At 46.5% G+C, this 20,768-nt stretch overlaps 1 protein-coding gene across 3 annotated transcripts in view; it reads left to right on the top strand.

The window, feature by feature from the left end:
• The window catches only part of LOC138570179 (thyroid hormone receptor beta), a 1,132,895-nt gene that overhangs the window by 848,559 nt on the left and 263,568 nt on the right, over positions 1–20,768 (top strand). For all 3 annotated transcript variants that reach the window (XM_069648855.1, XM_069648857.1, XM_069648856.1), the window contains one exon: positions 19,688–19,753. In XM_069648855.1, the coding sequence (XP_069504956.1) occupies positions 19,688–19,753 (66 nt within the window). The remainder of the gene's footprint in view (positions 1–19,687; positions 19,754–20,768) is intronic.

The following is a 20,768-nucleotide window of genomic DNA, read 5'->3' on the forward strand; positions in this document are numbered from 1 at the left end:
ACCCACACAAATGAAAAAACAGGCAGAGGGGGCACCGGGAAGCAACTTGGCCGCACCATGCAGGGAAGGCTCTCTCTCTCACAAGTCGGGACCGACAACGCCATGCCTCGACACCTTCACTTTACAGTAACTCGTGAAATGAAGGTGGCACCGCGCTACCTCCTGTGGCAACAACACGTCACCATGTAATTTCACTGGCTTAGAAGAACAGCCAATGAAAACTGCACATTCTGTGTTACTATACAGAATGTATGAAATACTGCATAGTAACAACAAAATGGTAGTTTTCATTGGCTGTTGTTTGTAACAGTTTGTTGTTCATTGCTATTGCTGGCCCCTCCCAGCCAGCCATGGCCTGCAACCTGCAAGCACGAGAGATCGAGATCAGAATGACAAATCCCAATAATTTATAATCGAAGCAATGCGAAGTGGAAGAACAAACAAAGCAATTGCACGTGCGCTGACCCCTCATGAGTTCCGGTGCACAAAAAAGAGTGCCAGTGTTGGCCACCGGCAATCACCCCCACAAATTAAGCTGTGTGCAGACCCCATATTTTACAAGGAATATGCCGTTCAAAATCCCAAGTTTGTGTGAGGTTGTTTTGTCCTTCTGGCACTATTTTGTGATTTCTATGGAAAATGTTTCACCTAAAATTCTATAAATGGCCACATATCAGCCTATCAATGTCAGGCATATTTCCATTACATCTTAATCTGTGTCATGTACGCTTTCCTCAGAAATGCCTCTTTAATGCCATTTGCGTCCCCCACATGCTAGGAAGACCCAAATAGTCTCATCTTGCTTATACAAAAATTGCATTAAAAACCATCATAATTTCAGATTACTGAACTACATATCTTAATGCAAAAAGTCTTTCAAATCAAATGGGCTGGCTTTGTTCCCAAAGGTGGGCAGTCTTTCCGACCCCCCCAGCCAAATGTCTTTCCCCCTGGCGAGCTTGTCCAGAGGTTGCCATGGCTTTTCCTTTGAAGCAAACACATAGGTTGGAATCCCTCTTTGTTCTTGGGTGCATCTCTGCCATTCAGTCTGAGGCACCCTGTAAGTATCACACCTGTCAGCCCAAAGAACAGGGTCCCTGCCCTGGCAGAATCAAATCACGGGCAAGTGCGACATTTGGCTTTGAGCCAAACTAGTCTAACAGGAATGCCAGGCTCAGTTAGGCTGTTGAAATTCTTTTTATGAAGAAAAATAAAATAGAGTTATATATACCTATATTTGTCTAGCTTTTCTTCCCCAAATGTACAGTTGTGTTTCTGGGCATTTTACAGTATTCTTTCCCATTTAGCTTTCATAATGCCATTTCTTTTCTCTGCAAGGCAAAGTAACACAGGTTCATTTTATTGTTATGTCCATTTAACAAAATGTAGTTTTACTCGCAATTTGCTTTTCTGGAAGCTTCCATAGCTTTGGTCAATTTCTACATGGGGACATGCTCACGAAATTGGCTCTTTAAAACTGACACCAAGCAAAGAAAGAGAGAGAGAGTTTCTTTTGAAGAGCTTCCGTGTGTTAATTTGTTGCAAAAGTGACGGTGGCCGTGCGGACTGAAATGAATTTCTCTGGTCTTCACAAATTGTACTTGACACAACAATGCCATTAAGGGAGGAATGGCCATCATTTTATGGTGTTCCTCCTGAATATAGATGGGCATGGCTGCCTTTTACTGGAACCAAACTGTGTAATGTTTAAAGCTGGAAAAAGCAGCAGTGCAAGGTCATTTTAAACACAGAACGTTTTCTTTTTCAGCTTGAAGTTTTGAGCTGACAGCATAGCAGCGCTGAGCAATTCTGCCTTTGACTCCTCTTTGGGGCCACATGAGAAAACAAAATGCAGCCATTCTCGGGGTGTCTATGCTCCATCTCGCCACATATGTGCTCAGCAGACACAGCGCAGCCATTACTTCTGTAACTGCTAAATATGCAGTTTTGGGGATGCGGGGGAATATGTGCTGAGCAGACACAGTGCAGCTATTTTTTTGTAACTGCTATCATGCAGTTTTGTGATGCCGGGATTTCTGTTGGGCTGGTAAATGTACCCCACAACACAATTGAAGGATGGAGGGAATAATAAAAGGGGGAACGTGATGTGGTCTTTGCAGTGGTGCACTGACGCTGAATGATGATGCTCCTGGGTCTCTCCATGTTGAACATGTTTGGTAACTGGGGAGAGATGAGTCTGGGGTGTAGCTTGGTTCTGGGTGCATCCTACATGTATGTGGTGGTGAGTGGTATGTTGTGATTTCATGGTGGAATGTTGGGTGTGTGTCTGCTGGAGCATTCTGAAGGTGGCAGTTACATCTTGAAGCTGGAAGGTGTGGATGTGCCGGTGTTACTTGTCCATGAAACCTACTTGTATGCCACTTCCCTGATCTGTACCCTCTGACAATAAACGTACTGCAGGAAGCCTGGGTCCAGCGTCTTGCCGGACGAACCCACTAATTTACTTAGGCAGCCAATCAGTTATGTTCTCACATTACTTCGGCCAAAACGATTGGACAAAGCATGATGTAAAACGCATGCGTGAGTAAGCAAAGCTTTGCCTGAGATGACTGGGGAAGCGAAGGATGACGTAAAGTGCATGCGCCAGCATGAAGCTATGCATAGCTTTGTCTGATCGCTTCCAGTGAAGCAGGTCTTGATGTCATTGTGAATGTGTGACTTTACAAGCATGCGCAGTCGACGTGAACATTTCGCACACCTATTTCAACAACATTTCGCACTACCATTTCACAACGCACTCCGTCGCCATTTTGTGTGATGTTGCGTATGTGAAACACTAGAGGGAATGGGGGTGGGCGTTCTAAGGGCTGCCACTGCTCACTACCTGCATGTGGCGTAATTCGAAACAATGATATATGCCATTTGCTCCACAGCTTTAGGTTTCATGGCAATGGCAACCCTACTATGCCTGGAATGTGCAGCCCACTTTGCTCAGCTAGGCCTACATGTATCTTTGGGGGCCTTGGCAGGAACGTTAATAATTCATTAGGGGATCTTTCCTGTGTTTCTGGTGCTTGGATCAAAGGTTTTGTCTATCCTTCTTCCCCAAGCCCCACCCACTTTTCCACACTTTTCTTTTTTGTGTACCCTCGGAGTGCCAGAAGTAACTGATTCACTTCAGAAGATTTACAAGACAAATATGTATACTTTAAACAAAATGTAGCAGGTAAAATAGCTCAGTGGGTTTAGTGCTAGAAATAAACATCTATGTTCTGCATTCAGAATCCCGGCAAGGGATGCTCCACCTTTCAACTTTATGTATTTGATAAATTGAGTAGTGTTCAATGGGGTAATAACACCTCTTATGACAGCACTTTGAAGGAGGGAGTTGTATCGCACCGCACAAGTTTATTCAGCATAGAGCCAGTGAAGACATGACATGTGATCTCTGAGATGGCAATAGTGTCCCTTATCCGACCACCCCCTCCCCCCCATAGTGCATCGGTGTCCCCTCTGAATCCCTCACTAGGGGACCAACAGATCTATGCCCAATGTGACCTAATCAAAGGCTGTGTATGCCACTTGCTCTCTAAGCCACGGTTTAAAAGGTACAGCTTGTACAGGGTCAGGAAGACCGCGGGAAGGGCTATAAAGCGCTCTTCTGGTGTAAAGGCTGGTCTAGCACAGCACTGCAAACTGAACACCTTGTAGCACTCACCGAGTGTGTGCCGTTAATGAAATCCCTACACGAGATCAAAAAACGAAAACAACGTAACAACGTAATACGGTGGTGAGTTGGCAGGAGGATTGCAAATCTGAACTTTTAGTGCTGGCCTGAGGCTGGCAGGGTGAGATGAGCAGGAGGCGAGGGCTGCACGTGCTGCAGAGGACTAGAGCAATGGGCTAGCAGGCTCTGCATTACATGCTTATAGGAGTGAGCAATGCAGACAAGGATAGCGAGGAGCTCTGGTAGCAGTAAAGGCGAGGCACTGAGTGGGGTCCACCCCAGCTACTCTTAAAGCACCACCTAAAAGCTAAAACTATTGCATTAGAGAAGTGGCATATGATGAGGGACACAAAGCTTTAGGTGTTGTTTGGTTATGGCTTACCCATTGACTGCCCATGGCCATGCTGATTCCTGTGGCCATTCCCTTCCCGCTCAAAACATTGCCTCATGGGAACTCTTTGAGCTCGCTTTATTGAAGCCTTACCATCAAATTGTACACTTTAAGTGCCTGCCAGTGTTTTTTCAAAGAAGTTTTCTGAGAGTTAATGACTTACTTGTAGCAGTAAACTCGCTACTGGTGTAACAGAAATGTCTTAGCCAAGTCGGCCTTCAGCTACTTGATTTATAAGCACTGTGTGTGCCCTTCACGGAAGTCCTGTTCAAAAGAAGCATTGGCAAAGCCAACAGTTTTGGATTGTGTATAAGTATTAGGCATTTGCCAGGCACTGCTATTAGGTGCCTAAGTACTCACACCATTTGGCACCTGCTGTCATTAATGGGCAGTTAATACCACTACGGCAGTGCCTGGAAAGTGCCTTTCCCATGCCTACGCAAAAGCCCAAACTGTTGGAATTGCCAATGCTTGTTTTTATTTATACTCTCACTGACATGTTATTTTGTATCAAGTGATTTTGATAAACAATGAGAACAGATGGATGCTGCCATATCAGAGTCTTTACGTCAGTATTTTCCCATAAACCCTTTCAGAGTACGCGGAATGTCCACTTCCATCATGTAGCAGTTAACACTTGGGTCCCGCTTTTTTGGAAGGGCTCTCGCCTCAGGAGATACAGAAATAAATGCAAAGAGTGATGGCCGTAAACCCAGAATCGGGCAGTGTTCGGGGAATGTCGGAAACAAGTACTAGTACTGGTACCCACATCTCCGACAGGCAAAAGCAATTTGATGCCATAAACTATTGCAGGAGGCGCTATACAAGTGCAAGATAACATGACATAGCTGTGCCGGCAGCAATTTAACGTTATAGATAAATTCTGATGATCACTGTGGTTGCTGTTTTGTGTGGTGGGTGGAAAATGGGCTTTAAATCCCAAACAGGCAATTGAAATAGTGTAGCAAAGGTGCCCCTGAGCTATATAACTGTATATTACCCGCCGTTCACTGATATGTATTGACTTTAACAAATAAGTTGCTATGTCCAGCCCAAATAGAAAAGAGTAAGGGAAGGATGTGTGAGTATCAGAAAAGTAAAGGAGCATCGTACCCTTTAATTCCCACACACTTTGACCCCTAATCTTGTCCTCGCCAAAGTTATGAATGTTTCTTTGGGTTGTAGGTTGCAAGACTTCCTTGGTTCCTTGGAACTGCTTGGCACCTGATCTAAGGAAGTTTTATCGCATTCAGAAATAGACTTAAATCCTGTCTTTTCCTGAAATGTTTGTTCTACGAAAGTGTGTAATGTTTCAGATTATTTAGAACCAAAATGTATTTTCGCTACATAGATGGGGTCAGCAGATCAGTAACTCCAGGTGCATCTACTTTGACCATTGCCTGCCCTCTATCACCTCACTTGTCCTGTTAATCTCCAGCGTCGTCTCTTTGCACAACGGATGCATCACAAGGTGCATTGGTCGTACTGCCCACCTTCCCCTTCCTCTTCCTTGTCTCCTTGCCCCAGCAGCTGTACGTTACATATTTGGCTTCCACTCTATTTTCTTTGGGTAAGGTATTCCTGTGTCCGCCCAGCTGATCTCACATCATTTACACCCATTACTCTAAATGCAATAGAATCACTCTTCAGACTCAGCTTCTTGTGGGGTTGGAGTAGTGGCCTGGGTGATGGAGGTCAGGCCGTGGAGTGTCGTTGGGGGCAGAGAAGTGGCAGGCAAGGGATGACATTCTGAGAAATAATATAGTGTGCATTCTTGTCAAACCTCATTTGGTTGTGCTAACATTGTAAACTGGCATTGGTTTAAACAATTTTTTACATTTAAGGTGTTCATTTGTAATGCACACTTCTAGTTTATAGTCATTATAATAAGAACTTTACATTTGATCTACTGAGCAAAGCATATTTTCAGAACCTAGAATAACCATGTACGTTATTTCCTGGTAGAAGTCGCATTGATTTTATCTGGTTTTCTTGAGGGCTATTTTTATTATATAAGAAAGGTTCTCATTCCATGGTACACAGTGTAGTACACTCCTATTAGTATAATCTTTTGAAATACCCCTATGAGTAAATGTAGGGGGGGACAAATATCACCAATGAGGATTCCTGGTTGCTCTGCATGAAAGCAAGGAGCATGTTGGTGACATAAGAATGGCCACAGATCTTTAATTTCATAACTGTCTATGAAAAAAGGGCATGTCTTTTGCCTGTAATGTATGGATCATGAGCAAAAGAGCCGCAGACTGCAGAGGCCGGCCAAGTCCTGCTGGACGCCACACACGAGTGCCCCCAGCAGCCGCAATAGGGAAGACATAGCCTAGACAACAGGTAAGTGTGTGTCTATGCATATATGTATCTGTATGTCTGTGTGTGTGTATGTAGGGGATAAGGTGTGCTATGTATGTGGCAGGGAAGGGGGAGAGCAAAAAAGAGGGTGAAACCCCCGATTAAAAGTAGACTGTGACACACGATTGGCCAGTGTAGTGTGGGAGCATAGGGCTGCTTAGCTTGCATCCCATTGCCCTGTCGGAAGCGGCTGCTAGGCGGTGTGGCTTGACGGGGCTGGGTCCCTTCCTCTAATCACAAGGACACGTTGAAAGCAGCAAGAGGCACTGGCAATTTTTGGTCTTCTTTCTCCCCGGCCTGAAGCTGATGTAGGTGTCGAGGGAGGCGGGGGGGAGGGCTGGATACTCGTTCTAGACCATTCGCTACGAAAAGTCAAGGCGGTACGCGTTATTTTAAACTGCAGAGCACAGAACTTGACAGAGTTGGAGTTTGTTTGCAGTACCATGTGTGCATGCTTTGGGTTCTGAGCACGCTGTCCTGTCAGCAAAAATTTGGTGCGTGGTGTGGCGGCCTGTGTTCTGCCTGTGTCGGCCTGCTCACCTTTGGCAATTATTACGATTACTGGTTGCCATTTAATCGCTTTGGGGGGCAGTGGGGAATAAGAACCACCGGTAATTTTGTTTCCCCCGACTGTGCTGGCTTACTTATCTGCAGTATGCCGACCAGAGCTGGGACGCTTAGATCCATATTGAGAGGGATGGGTACATGCTCCACTGCTGTTAAACCCATTAATGTAAGGGCTGCTGAAACTTCTGGGCTTAATGGCCTTGTAACCAACCCTCCAGTTCATTCCCCTCGGGTACGGAGGGGCAATCCCTTATCGTCAGGTGACTGTTGTGTAAGTGATGTTTTGGCCAGAAGCTCCCAAAGGAGACAGCGTCTACAAAAGGAGAGAAAAGAACCATTGCATGATGCTCATTGTCTTATTGATTGGTCTATTATTAGCCAGGATGGCAAGCAAGACTGTACTACCATTTTGGAATACCAAAATGTTTGAATGGTATCTCCTGGGGGTCATAACGGGGGCATTCTGGCCTTTTCGAAGAGGGCACTCCTGAACCTGAAATGGGGAAGACCAACTGCTTCTCGCTAGCCATAGATAAAGCAATTCAATCCCCTTCTAAGAGTATGAATAGGGATATTACTGAAGTGCTCTCCAATACTGGCTTGGGTGAGAGGGACATGAATGCTGATGGAATGTGGCAATCCATCAAGGAAATAATTATTAGTGATTGGGCTAAATGTGAGAATCTCATGGATTTCAATGTCTAGGTAAATTATTTGATAAAATCATTCCCCAATTTGAGAGAATAAGAAGGGGCTGCCAGTCGAATCCCGTTCCATGATTGGTGGATATTAGTGAGGTTGAGAGCGGGGACAGGGGATGTCAAACTAATCAATGCCATTGCACGCTGATTCTAGTAAGGCGGGAGGCTTGTTGCCAAGCTGATTCTAAGCCTAGTAGGAGTTCATTGGCTAGAAAGGGAGCATCTCCGGTCGGCAATATTACATCACAGGGTCTGGCTTTGGGCATAATCCCATATCGGAGTCCTACCACTTTTTCTGGCGTGTCTACCATCAACAGTTCCAATTCTTTGCCACCTCTCTCCCTCACCACCGAGTCTGGCAGCACCCTCAGGAAAGGAGGGTGACATAAGAGAGCCCCAATCTCACCAAGCCTTACGGGCAGAAGGGAGGGCAATAAGAAAAGCAGATTTCATTGTAAGATGTTTGATATCAATCTCTGAAATGGGCTCAAAAGGAGGCCCTTGAAGGGACTGTAATACAAGAGGGAGATCCCAAGGGGTAAGCCCTTTATCAGCACAAGGACGGGAAGAAGAAAAACCCTGGAGCAACTTCCCCACTAACACCTCCCCATCCAAGTGACGATCAGAGTCCCCCAAAAGGAATTTCATGAAGGCCCACTGAGAGCGATGCCTGGAAAAAAAACTGCCAGGCCCCTGTCAAAACCCCTCCTGGAGGAATCTAAGGATAGCAGAGGCGCCAGAACGCAGGGGAGGGATCCCAGACCGCCCATACCAGTCTCGGAATTGGCCCCAATGCCTGCCGAACACCTTGAGTTGGAGGGTCTAAGAGCATCCATTATGGACTCAACTATAGGATCTGAGAACCCCTGAGATATCAACCTAGACTGAGCAATAGCCACACTGCCCATTGCATCCGGTGGACTTCCAACCGCAGATCCCCTTGAAGGGGACACGGCCACCTCGGAACCAGCCAAGGTTCCTAGGACCGAAGCTCCAACAGAGAGGGGAGCCAACTCCGGCGGGACCAGAACGGAGCTAACAACAAGAGTCACCCTGGACACTCTGATGTGCCAAACCACCGGGGCAGAAGGGGAATAGGCGGAAAGGTTTAAAGGAAAACCCCAGGGCCACTGTACAGAGAGGGTGTCCATCCCCCAATCCCCTCGGCCTGAAACCAAGAGCAGAAGAGGGGAACTTCTGCTGAGGCCGGGGATGTAAACAGGTCTAGAACCAGTGACCCTAATCTGACACAGGTCACCGCAAAGACCTGGGCTGACAGAACTAGTTCCGCAGAGGAGTGAAACCGGCGTCTGAGAAGATCCGCTTGAACATTGTCCACCCCTCTGATACGTGAGGGCACCAGAGACACCAGATGAGATTCCTCCCAGGTGCCTATCGGCGCTGACAGAGCATTCAAGGAGCGGCCGGAACCCCTTTTGCAGTTGACATATGCCAAGGCCGTCGCATTGTCCGATTGGACCAAAACCGCCGACCGTCCAGCAACTCCTCAAAGTACACCAGAGCTTGGATGATGGCACAACTCTTGCCAATTGGATGATCGCTGGCTCTCCCCAGATCCCACAACCCTTGAGCTGAGAGGATCCCCAATGTAGACCCCCCCAACCCATTATGCTGGCGTCGGTAGTAAGAGAGGCCACAGGAGGAAGGACCATACACACCTCAGCCTGTAGACCTGAAACCCCCCCGCCACCATAGCAGGGAGACTCACAGCGCTGGGGACACTGAAAACAAAACTATGAAAGCCGAGACGGTGGGAGCCAGTGGGAGAAAGTATAAGACACCAGGGGACGTAACTGAAGACGTGCTCAAGGAACTGTAAAACACGCAAGACGCCACATGCCCCATAACTTCAGCAACAGGCGAGCCGAGCCATACTGCCTTCTGAGAACCCAGCCCAGAACAGCCAGCAAGCGCCCCCACCCCCTGTACAACATCAGAGTACGTTCCGCAAAGCCCCCACGTTGAAGCGTTCCGTCCGGACAAGCAGTGCAGGGCCTTGAGACCCATAAGCAGGTGACACATCCTAGAAGGCATAGGGGCCAGGAACACCCGCAACTAGAAAACTTGACCCTGAACAGGGAGAGGACTGGGCAAGATGGTAACCCACAATAACCATTTGGAGAGAACGGATCCCATGGCCAACTACTTGGACCGTGAGCTGGGTACCAAAGTCCTAACCATGCAAACCTGGACAGGAGGAGACGGGAACGACAACTGATACCGCCCTCCGGAAGGAGCTCATTACCCAGGAAGCCGAACCCCACCGGTCCTATACACCTCCGAGAAGATAGAGACGAGGAGCCAGGGAAAACCGCCAATTTCTGCACTTGCACTAGAGGAAAATCACAGGACGTTGAAGCAGGCCTGCACCACAATATAACAGCATGCTTGTCAGCCCACAAAAAGATCTGACTTATCAAAAGGAAGATACAGAACAGCCCAGAAGTCCAGCAGACCATAGCCCCCTCAGCTGACAGAGGAGCCACCAGGCTGGCATCAAAATGGCAGAGTTCTGTCACAAAGCGGGGCAAAGCAATCCATCCCGGATAGCAGACATCAAAGGCAACCCCCCACCTGGGGTATGCCTATACTGGAAAAACCCACTGAAGTGACATCCCCCTCCACCGGCACCAGGGGCTCTGAGAACCCCTCTAAGCATAGACATGTGCCACCATGTGCCATATCACTTCCCACAAGTCAGAGAAGGCGTGAAAGCAACACGTCGGCACCGGAGGACCTAGGCACTAAAAGAAGAGACACAGGGAACTCTCTGCGTGGCCGTTACTTCCATGATGCATTTTCTATAATTCTATGCTGGACAAGGGAAAAGAAAATCATCTCCTTTGACCTTCCCTCGCGCAGTTCAGAGGAAGAGGACAGGACAAGGAGTCTGCATCCATAGCTAGCACAGACCCAAACACACCACTAACTCGCTACATGACTGAGAGGTGGCTTGAGCCCTGTAGCTGGTAGCCCCATGCTCTAAATGGTTCCAATGCGTCGGTCTAGGAAGGATGAAGGGCCGAGTCAGCACCGCTGAGACTCGAACCCGAAGTGTAGACTATGCCAGGCCGGTACCCTTCCGGCCGCTTGCAGACGCGTCCAAATCTGCGCCGTATTCACAGGCTGCACGCAAAGAATGCAGCCAACATCCGGTGCATCCTGGGCTGTGTGTCTCTGAGGAGCGGGTGGTATGTGACATGTCTGCGACAGAACAGAGCCCCCGAACTTTCAAAGACTCTGCCACTGTCACCCCATGGCCAGAAGCAGAGAGGCCACACAACAAAAGGTAAGGCTAGCCCATACTGCCAAGTGCTTGCCATAATTTCCAATAAAGATGTGTACACAGAGCACGAGGAAATGGCCTGTCGAATCAAGATGGCCGAAACAGGAGACTGGAAAAACATCAAGCCCAGTCCTCCCCTCTCCTTACCTTCCCCCAGGCTGTGTAGTACCCGGGACACAATGCTCACGCTGCGGTCCGGAGCCAAGCAAAGAACCAAGCAAGGAAATCCGGCTCAACTGTGACCCCACGTCCTGCAGGTGGCCCAGGAGCAGCACCGCCCCTGAGGGAGCCGAGGGCCCCGCCACACAGCCCCCGCCCCCCCCCGCCAGGGGGCCAGCAATCGGTGCTCCCCAGTGCTCTGTACCAGGAAGAAAAAGTCCAACCTGCCAGAGGCAGGAAAAATTAAACTGAGTGACGTGGATGTGGGGGAGGAGTTAGGGATTTAAAGAAATAGAAGAAGGTCCTGTGTCGGAGGCAGGGGCCTCATGAGGTAAGTACTGGGACGAGGAAGAGTGGACGTGGAGGTAATGGACGGTAGGCGATGTGGCACGTGCAGTGAACTAGTCTGCAAACCGCATGTTTTAGGACCACACGCATGAGTCACGAGTCCCTAGCACGTGTGGCGTGTATGGTTGGGTAGAGGATGTGTTTATGGATGTGGTGTGAATGGAAAAACAAAACAATCAGTCACGTCCCTGGGATTTTAGGGCGGTCCTACTTGAAAATCTTAGGTGGATAAGGGCCCGGGGAGGCCTCTCATTTCCCCCGATCCAGGTAGATGTTTGCTATGAATACCAGAGGTCGAAGCGGTCGGGAGCGGTGCTCCCATACTTTTTATTTTTAAGTTTCACAGTTCGTATACTTTTATTTTTTAAAAAGAAAGCATTCTGGAATGGTTTAGTTTTAAAATGAAAGTGTAGGAAGAAGTTGAAGCTTGCACTTCAGTGCACTGCACTGCACAGTCCCATAAATAGCAGGTGTGTTTTTCTGGGTTTGGGTGTTTGGATTGTGTTTGGGAAGGGGTGCAGGGATTGGGTTTGTGGGGAGCGGGGCAGAACCGCAGGGAACATAGTTCCACTACTTATTTTCATACACTTCGACCACTGATGAATACGGGAAAATCTAGCCCATGTTCAGTGCTATTAGAAACGCATTTATATCTCATAACACCCTGTGTGCATCTTCATCGCTCCAGGTACTACCTCTCATTTCTGTTTACTTTCCATCCATGCGTCCAAGCTTTGGGAAGACACTCAGTAATGTGTGCTCTTTTATCGATGACTCTCAGCTGCCTTTGACTCTCAGCTGCCTTGTTCAGCTGGCCCACTGAAAAACACCTCGGCAAACTAACCGCCCGCCATAGACCCCACTCACATGTCCACAATCTGGCAGAGCTGACTCAACATGTCATCCTTGCGAGGCAGGGAAATATTGGTAGCAATTATTATTTGAATGCCTATAGACAATGAGCATTTGCGGGCATTACTATTATGCTATTGGCTTTACCCGCTTATTTTCCTGCTTAGGCTTTAATCCTCCCCGTCATTCCACAATACATGCAGTTTAAATGGCTCAAGCCTTGCTGGTATGGAGCGAGCGTTGTGCGGTGGCGGCAGTGGAGTAAGAAAAGGTTGTCAAGTCAGTGCTGAACTTCCAACGTTATCCACAAGGTGTCAGCATGTGCACAGTGAACGCCGTTTTATATTAAGATGTGTGCTAGCGTCCGTAAGGAAATAAATATTCATGTTAAGCAGGGATAGATTCTATTAAATAGTTGACGTTTTTGATAAATGCTCTTTTTTTAACGACCAGGTTGATGTAAGGACTCGCTTCTCTACTCTACAATATAATGAAATGTTGTATCTGCTCACAGAGCATAATGTGTTAACGGGAATAGTTCAGCATTTAAACCAAAATCTACTAAGTTTTTTTAATCACTAGCTCAATTCTTCTTTAATGCTTTTGTATTCTGTTAACTGGTATTCACTCCATGGGTACTGCATGTTCCAGTTCCCTTTTCCAAACAAATGTAGAGCCCCGAAGAGCTTTAGATATGCTAATAACCGACCCATTTAATTTGCTCAAAATCATTCCCCACTCCTCCCTCTGAGGTCCCATGAAGAAAAGCATGTGCTGTGCAGAAAGTGGCATTGTATCAACGTGTTGTGTCGGTAACGGGGTCTTATTTGGTCAAATTGTGTGATCCTGGGCAAATAAATATCTACTGAGCACGAGTTCCTTGAGCTGCCGGAGTTGCAAGTGATTATTAATGGGCCAACTTCCAGTAGTAAGTGCTACACACAAAGTGCTCTATTGCACCTCTTTTGGCATAACGATTTTTAAATTATTTTTGATTATATTCGATATATTTTTGAACGGGGTCTAGACCCTTGCACCGTGGCTCCTCGGAAATTGAAGGACACCATCTTCCCTGCGGAGGTAGCGCCTACCACCCACGCCCTCAGCCCAATTTAAACATCTCTCGCCCACCACCACTCATCGACCAGCCCCTTGTCCCTCGCTGAGATCTCCCTTACGGCAGTCACTGCCTTGTAAAGGGAAAATGGACGAAGTGTAGTTCCCTTCTCCCTACTCCATCGCAGCCATTTTGTTTTCTAGTTTTTTTTTTTTTATTTTTTTTTTAAAGTTGAGAAACCGCACATACGCCGTTTCTCAGCTTGGGAAAAAACAATGAGCATCCTGTTGCTGTGTGCCGGGGCGCTATTAGCAATAAACTACTCCTGGAGGGGGCTTTACTGGGGCATGTAACGCCCGGGCTAATGTTTTACCTGGTCTAGTAAAGCCCCCGACCGTCGTGTTTATTGCATAAATGACACTTAGTATGGGGGCTGTACCATTGCCGAATGCTCTAATTTACACAGGATCAGCGGTCATGTTCATGAAAGCTTCATTACTGCCGAACTGCGTTGTTGGAGATCTACATAATGCAAAGGGATTGGTGCTATCGGTCTAACACATCAACAATAAGGACCTTTTATGAGCACCTGGAGTCCGACCCCCAGGTGAGGTAATCAGACGCGGGGGCTTTGTAAGTCATGAAAGGAGTGACGTGAGAAGTGAAATCCTATTTTGATGACCTGTAAAGTGATGGGATTGTCCAAACAAGCGGATACATTTCATATTCATTTGGATTTCCCGGCTGTGCTTCTTTCTAATCACATCTAGATGGGTGCATCATGATGTCAGACGTAGACCTTCTCACAAAGCACTTTCATAGTGTACCGACCTTTTTAAATGTGTGTACTCACCTTATGAGTTTCCTTTTAATCACAGAAACAAAATGTGTGAGTTGCGTGGCTGGGAGTGTGCTTAACATGGCGTATCTGTATTTACTATAACAGCATAAGGTGTTAATGCTAACTGCTAGAAATACAGGGCATGGGTCAGGTAGTCTGATGGCAAATATGTTGTCATTTCTAGTGCTGCTGAGGAGAAATATCTAAAAATCACTTCAATGTGTCATAGTTGTCCAAAAAACAAGGGGGGGGGGGGTCCTGGGAGTCCCTCTGCCAGACATTAGTCCTGGTTACGAGAGCCGTACCCAGAGTCTTTAGCTCACTATATTTCACAGAGGAGAAATATCTAAAAACATATCAGTCTTTGTCTTGCCCTGGGGCAATCCAGCACTGAAATGCTAAGAAATTTCCCTCTGAACAAAAGTACCAACAGCATCCCCAGACACGTGTTTCAGTCTGTGCCTCTCTAAGAACAGTGAGCAAGGGGTCCACATTTGGATTACCCTAGTAACTTAGGGTGAGACCCAAAGTTACGTTAATATGCAAAAATCAAGGGTGCGGGACTGACCCTGGGCAGGTCAAAGACTGATGTGGTTTAGATATTTCTCCTCTGTGAAAGATAGTGAGCTAAAGACTCTGGGTAAGTCTTTTGTAACCGAGACCAATGTCCGGCAGAGGGACTCCCAGGATCCCCCCCTTGTTTTTTTCATTATAGTTTTCTACTATGATCTGTCAGTTGGAGAAATAAAACCTTATATCAAAAAAAGCATTTGAATTTTAGGAAATACACAGTTGCCGTTTCTTCTTGGTATAACAGTTGAATTATTTTTGGATGTGACAGTGTTCAATTGCAGCATGCTTTCAGTGCTGCCTTTCAAGGAAGCAAACGTCTGATGAAAATGTATATCCGTTTAAAATGTGTTTTTCCAGCACTTGCAGCTTTACATTGAGGCAGTCTGCATGTCTTGTGTTAGGAGCACTTCATTATAACAGTTCAAGCCGGACTGTGACACTTGAAGAAACAGTGCACCTTTCACTCTATTCTCAGGCATTATTATTTGTAATGCGCAAGCATACCCTCAGGTATCAGGGCGCAGCCTTTACATGAATATGCGAAGCTTAGTTACAACAACATAATATATACATAAACATAAAGAAGATACGCAGGATTATATACATAAAAGCAAGTAGGCACACGTGGTTACAGTGTGTGCAGTTGGCACAAGTGGGACATACTTGGCACCTGAATGTATTTAAAGGCCTATGTTTTTAGCCATAGAACTACCTTGGCTCGGAAATTTTGGTAGGTGGCAGGCAGTTCCATAATTTAGCTGCTTTCACGGGGAAGCTGTTACCACCTATAGTAGAGCGTTTGAAGTTAGGGACAGTGAGGCAATCTTTGTAGGCTGTTCCTGTGGGTCTGAGGGAGGAGCCTATGAAATCTGTCGATCAAATAGGTCGGGGCAGCGTTATTAAGGGATTTGAATGAGTGAGTGACGCCGTTTTTAGGAACATTTTTGTCTTTGATGGAGAGACAGTTCTGTTGGCTGTAGCCTGTGATATTCTCTCTTCTGGTGATGCCCAGAGCTGCTCTAAGAGCGTTATTCTGAAGAGTTTGTAGTTTGCTAGTGGTGGGTTTAGAGGATCCCAGATAGAGGGTGTTACAATAGTCTAGGTGGGACAGTATGAGGTAATGCAGCTAGTGTCGGACAGGAATGGAAAGCTGCATGGATCAACTTACACTTGTATGCCGTGGAGGATGCTAGGGAGCTCACTTGTTTGTTGAAGGAGAAATTGGAGTCCAGATAAAAACCTAGAGTTTTAACCTCTTGACCCACTTTAATGTTATTGCCATCAATCACAAAGGAGCAGTAGGCAGGGCCTAGTTTCTTTAAACTGGTGGTAGTGCCTAGGATGACGAGTTCAGTTTTATCATCATTCAGGCATAGTCCATGTGTGGCCATCCATGCCTGGATGATGATATACACCCTATTTAGCAAGGCCAAATCCTTTCCATGATCTCCAGAAAGCGGCAGGAGGATCTGGGTATCATCTGCGTAGTTAGTGTAGGTGATGCCGAGATGACCCAAATCATCGAAAAGGGGTTTAGTAAATATATTGTACAATGTGGGGGAGACACAAGAGCCTTGTGCCATGCCACAGGTGATGGGTATGGGGTCTGCTGCCACTGTAGGTGAGAAGAACCTCATGGTTCTGCCGTTGAGGAATGAACTAATCCAAGTGATGGCCACAGCAGAGAAGTGAGCTGATGTGTGGAGGTGTGAGCATAGGACAGAGTGATCGACCAGGTCGAAAGCAGCAGAGAGGTCAAGGAGGAGGAGTAATGCGGCTTGGCCATTATCTCTGCTTATCGATCTGTGCTTTTAAGTCGATGAGAGCAGTTTCCGTCCCGTGTTGAGGATGGAAGCCTGATTGTCTAGTTCCTAAAAGGTGATGTTCTTTCAAGTACTTCTGTATTTGTACGTAGGCGACCTTGTCCAGGATTTTTAGAAGGAATGGTACGGTCGTTACGGGTCTGTAGTTAGTGGGCATGGCTGGGTCAAGTGTAGGTTTTTTTTAGAAGTGGGAGTACCCAGGATTGTTTTAGATTAGTGGGGATAGATCCAGTGGAGAAGGAGGCATTAATTAGTTTTGTAATGAAAGGGGAGAGGTCGCGGGCGGCATCTTTGATGAGCTGTGCCGGGCACAGATCTCCCTGACAATTAGAGGGTTTCAGAGACAAGATGATTTTTTCCACTTCCAGTGTGGTGACTTTAGAGAAATTGAAACAAGTGATTTCTCTTAGAGTAGGCTTCTCCGGTAGTTTAGAAGGGAGAGGATCATTTAAGGAGGCTTTTTTGCGTGAGATTTTATTCTGTAAGGTGGCAATCCTATTAGCTAGGGCGTTTTGAATTTCTGAGCACCAATTCACGTCTTTGGTACAGGTATCTGGTGGTGCTATAGGGGTTTCTACTTCTTTAAGGATGGAGAATAGTTCCTTCATGTTTGATTTTGCTTGGGATATGCGGGAGTCAAAGGAGGTTAGTTTAGCTGGGTAAATTTCTTTTTTGTAGAGGGTGGCTATTTTAGAGAGTTTGAGTTTGTTAGCTGCTTAGGGGAATTTTTTCCAGGTGGCCTCGCAGTTTCTTTTTTGCTGCCTTAGGTTTTTGAGGAATGGTGTGTACCATGTGTTTAGATGCGTTTTGGGTTTGCTTGGTCCGAGTTTGAGGGGGGCAATAAGGTCCAGTGAGGTGGCCATGATCTTATTATATTCTTCGACCAAAGTCTCTGGGTCCAAGTTTTCAGGGAGTGTGTTGAGTGTGGGGAGTAGGTTCAGGATGAGTCTATCCACTGTAATGCTGTTCTTGTTTCTCGTGAGTATGGGGGGGTCCTAATGGTTGGCGGGGGTGGTGGTCGGATGGTGGAGAGCTTGAACGATACCAGATGGTGGTCAGTCCAGGCTAATGGTGAGATGTTGGTGATGTTCGCTAGACAGTTGTGGACGGCCACCCAGTCAAGCATTCTGCCTTTGGCATGTGTGGGTGCCATGCTTCTTTGTGCAAAACCTAATTCAGAGAGGATCTTGACTATAGTGCTGGTGATTTGGTCTTCGGGGTCATTGTAGCCCATGTTAAAGTCCCCCAAGATGAGTACTTGGGTGGAACTTTTAAGGTTGCTGGATAAAATGGTGTTGATGTCCTCGTCAAAAGTGCCTATTGGGCCTGGTGGTCGGTAGATCAGGTGGATGTTGAGAGTTTGGGCATGGGTGAGAGAGACTTTAACTGAGAGTATTTCGTAAGAGAGGACGTTGATAGTTGTTGCTAATCTCATGGTGAGACTACATTTATGGATGATAGCGACACCTCCTCCTCTGGAGTTGGGTCGATCTTGTCTCAGGATGGAATAATTATCTGGGACTGCAAGCATAAACATAGCACCTGCTGCTGGATGCAACCAGGTCTCAGTGATAGAAAGGAAATAGAGTTCTTCTTTGAGAATCAAATCCGCAATTTCTGTTGCATGAGCTACCAATGATCTCGCGTTGATCAGGGCTCCCTTAATTTGGGGGCTGGCTGTGGTTTTTATAGTAGTAGTCTGGCAGTGGTTCTGTGTTTAGTTCAGGAGTGCCCTGATTAGAGGGACTAAGTAGAGGTGCAGGGTTTGAGTTCTGATGGGGTAAATTGGGTTTTCTGGAAGTTAAGCTAGGTCGAGCCAGCAAAGTTTTAGGTTTCTGTGTGGTAGGCAATTAGCGGGCAAGTGGCTCATAAATTCTAGCTAATCTGGCTCTAAGTCGTAAATTCCTATCAGTAGTAGAGCGAGGGAAGCTGGTAGGTAGCATTGGATGTGGGTCATTTATATTTGGGTGTGAATTGCTGGAAGACTTAGTATTCAGCGTAGTCGGTTACGTCATGATTGGTGAGTGTGGAGCCATCCTAAGCTGTACTACAGTTTTAGGAGGAGCAAGGCACAAACAAGCAATCTGGTGATCGAGGGACACATGCTAGGTAAGGGGGAAGTTGGACTAGCACTGGGAGGGGTGCTGGGGATAGGGCCAGTATAAATTTAGGCACTCTCTAGACAGAGTACAGCATCAGGAGTGGAGTGTGGCACAGGCTGGGACGTACAGGAAGAGTGTTATTGGCTAAAGAACCGTAAATAAGTACTGATTAAAGGCGTTGCAAGGGTGAAGCAATAGGTAGGGAGGCACTAGCCACAGTCAATCAAGCAGCCAGGTAAGGTTCAATCTAACGACATCCCCCTGATGCCTTTTGAATCACCCCACAAATTGCAGCTATAAATGTGCTACTGTTGTAGTAAACTGTGTTAACCAACTGCGCCTTAAGCCACTTGATTCGTATTTCTTACTTGCACTTGAAGTCCTGTTGAAAACAAGCTTTGACAAAGCCATCAGTTTTAGCTTGTGTATGGATATTATATAGGCATTTGCCATCATATGCCTGGGTACTACACCATGTTCCACCATATGACTACGTATGGCTAAGTTAGTACCATTATGTCAGTGGCTGACAAATTCCTACCCAAAAGCCAAAAATGTGGGGTTTGCCAATGCTTGTTTTACTTTTGTGAGATGCACAGTGTGGGGCCAGGTTCCACAATACTACCTCTACAGCGTGCATCATCCCTTGTCTAGATAAGGCAGCCTTTGGGAGTTTGGATTCCTTGCCCATTCCCATATGACCTTTTAGCAGAATCCACAGCATGACAGCAGTGTATGCACCATCAGTAAGGTATGGAATGTTTTGGTCACAAGTAATGTGAATGGAGGAGCCTGCCTCTCTTCCAAGGGCCAAACCATCTCTTCGAGTATTGTACTTTAGGCTCCATTCATGAGTTGTTGCCCAAAGTGTGCAGAGGAGACACTACATTTTACTCTTCTTGTCATTACAGTTGATTTCGGAGAGACAAAGCAGAATGAGGATGACCACTTCCCCCTGATGCCCATCAGTATGTCAGGTATGATGATGCGCTTTCCTTTTAGTGCATGTGCCGCGTTAGAGCATCTATTGAGCGATGCATGCTGCTGCTAGCCACTGGATCCCTGACTGCAAGTTACAAACCTAGGTGAAGTCTGTAAAACATACCCAAATGCAGTACTCTTGCGGGTCCTGCAAGTGTTGGCCGCAGCAGATTCCATCGCAGTAGAATTCATCAAATTTCTTTCATCTGATTTTTCCCCAAATATACGTGGGGGGTGAGTTTAAGGTAATGAATAAAGTAGGCGTGTTAAGGCGAGGGAATGAAGGGGGTCTCCCACTGCGTATGTTGGCGGCAAAAACGACCAGGTTAAACAAAAAAAATTGATTGGCTAAATCACATGGAACCCTCTGAGGTGGCATCATGAGGTTAATTGATCAGAATAAAAAGATTAGGAAGATACTGCACACCAAATGTTAAGAGGATCATTATTCTGGAGGAAATGCATGTTTTGGAGATGATGCGTCCAAGGACAACGTGTTCACGATCACACCTCCAGTACACGCAGTCATTATCACAACCAGCCAGACAAGCAGGTGGTGGAAGATTGGAAGGGCATTATAAAAATTCAGTTTCTCCCGATTCCACAGACTTGATTTAATTGTATAAAACAATTTTTGCAAGACAGATTTCCCACATTAAATAGGTCCTTTAGAATTTCCTTTGAAATTTCCAGGCAAGGTCTTCTGAGATCAAACTTCACGGTTGTCCAACAGATAAGAGGTGGGTAGATTTCTATGAGTCGAGGTCATCAGGTAAGTAGACCAATACTTCGGAAGAAACCCACCACAGCGATGACCCACAACGATGATGATCCCCCACTCATGGGCCGACACCACCATTCATTTTCCTCATAAAAGTGCACATTTCTAAGCAGGTGTCCTAGATGTATTAAGCAGGGGACTGTTACCCCAGAGCAGTTTAGCAGGAGATGTTTGATTGTTTCCATCTGCTCAGGCAGCTTGCAAAACTGGCATGATTTTTCTTCTGACTG

The sequence above is a fragment of the Ambystoma mexicanum genome, chromosome 2q (assembly GCF_040938575.1).
Source record: "Ambystoma mexicanum isolate Mex_15411 chromosome 2q, UKY_AmexF1_1, whole genome shotgun sequence".
NCBI classification, from domain to species: Eukaryota; Metazoa; Chordata; class Amphibia; order Caudata; family Ambystomatidae; genus Ambystoma; species Ambystoma mexicanum.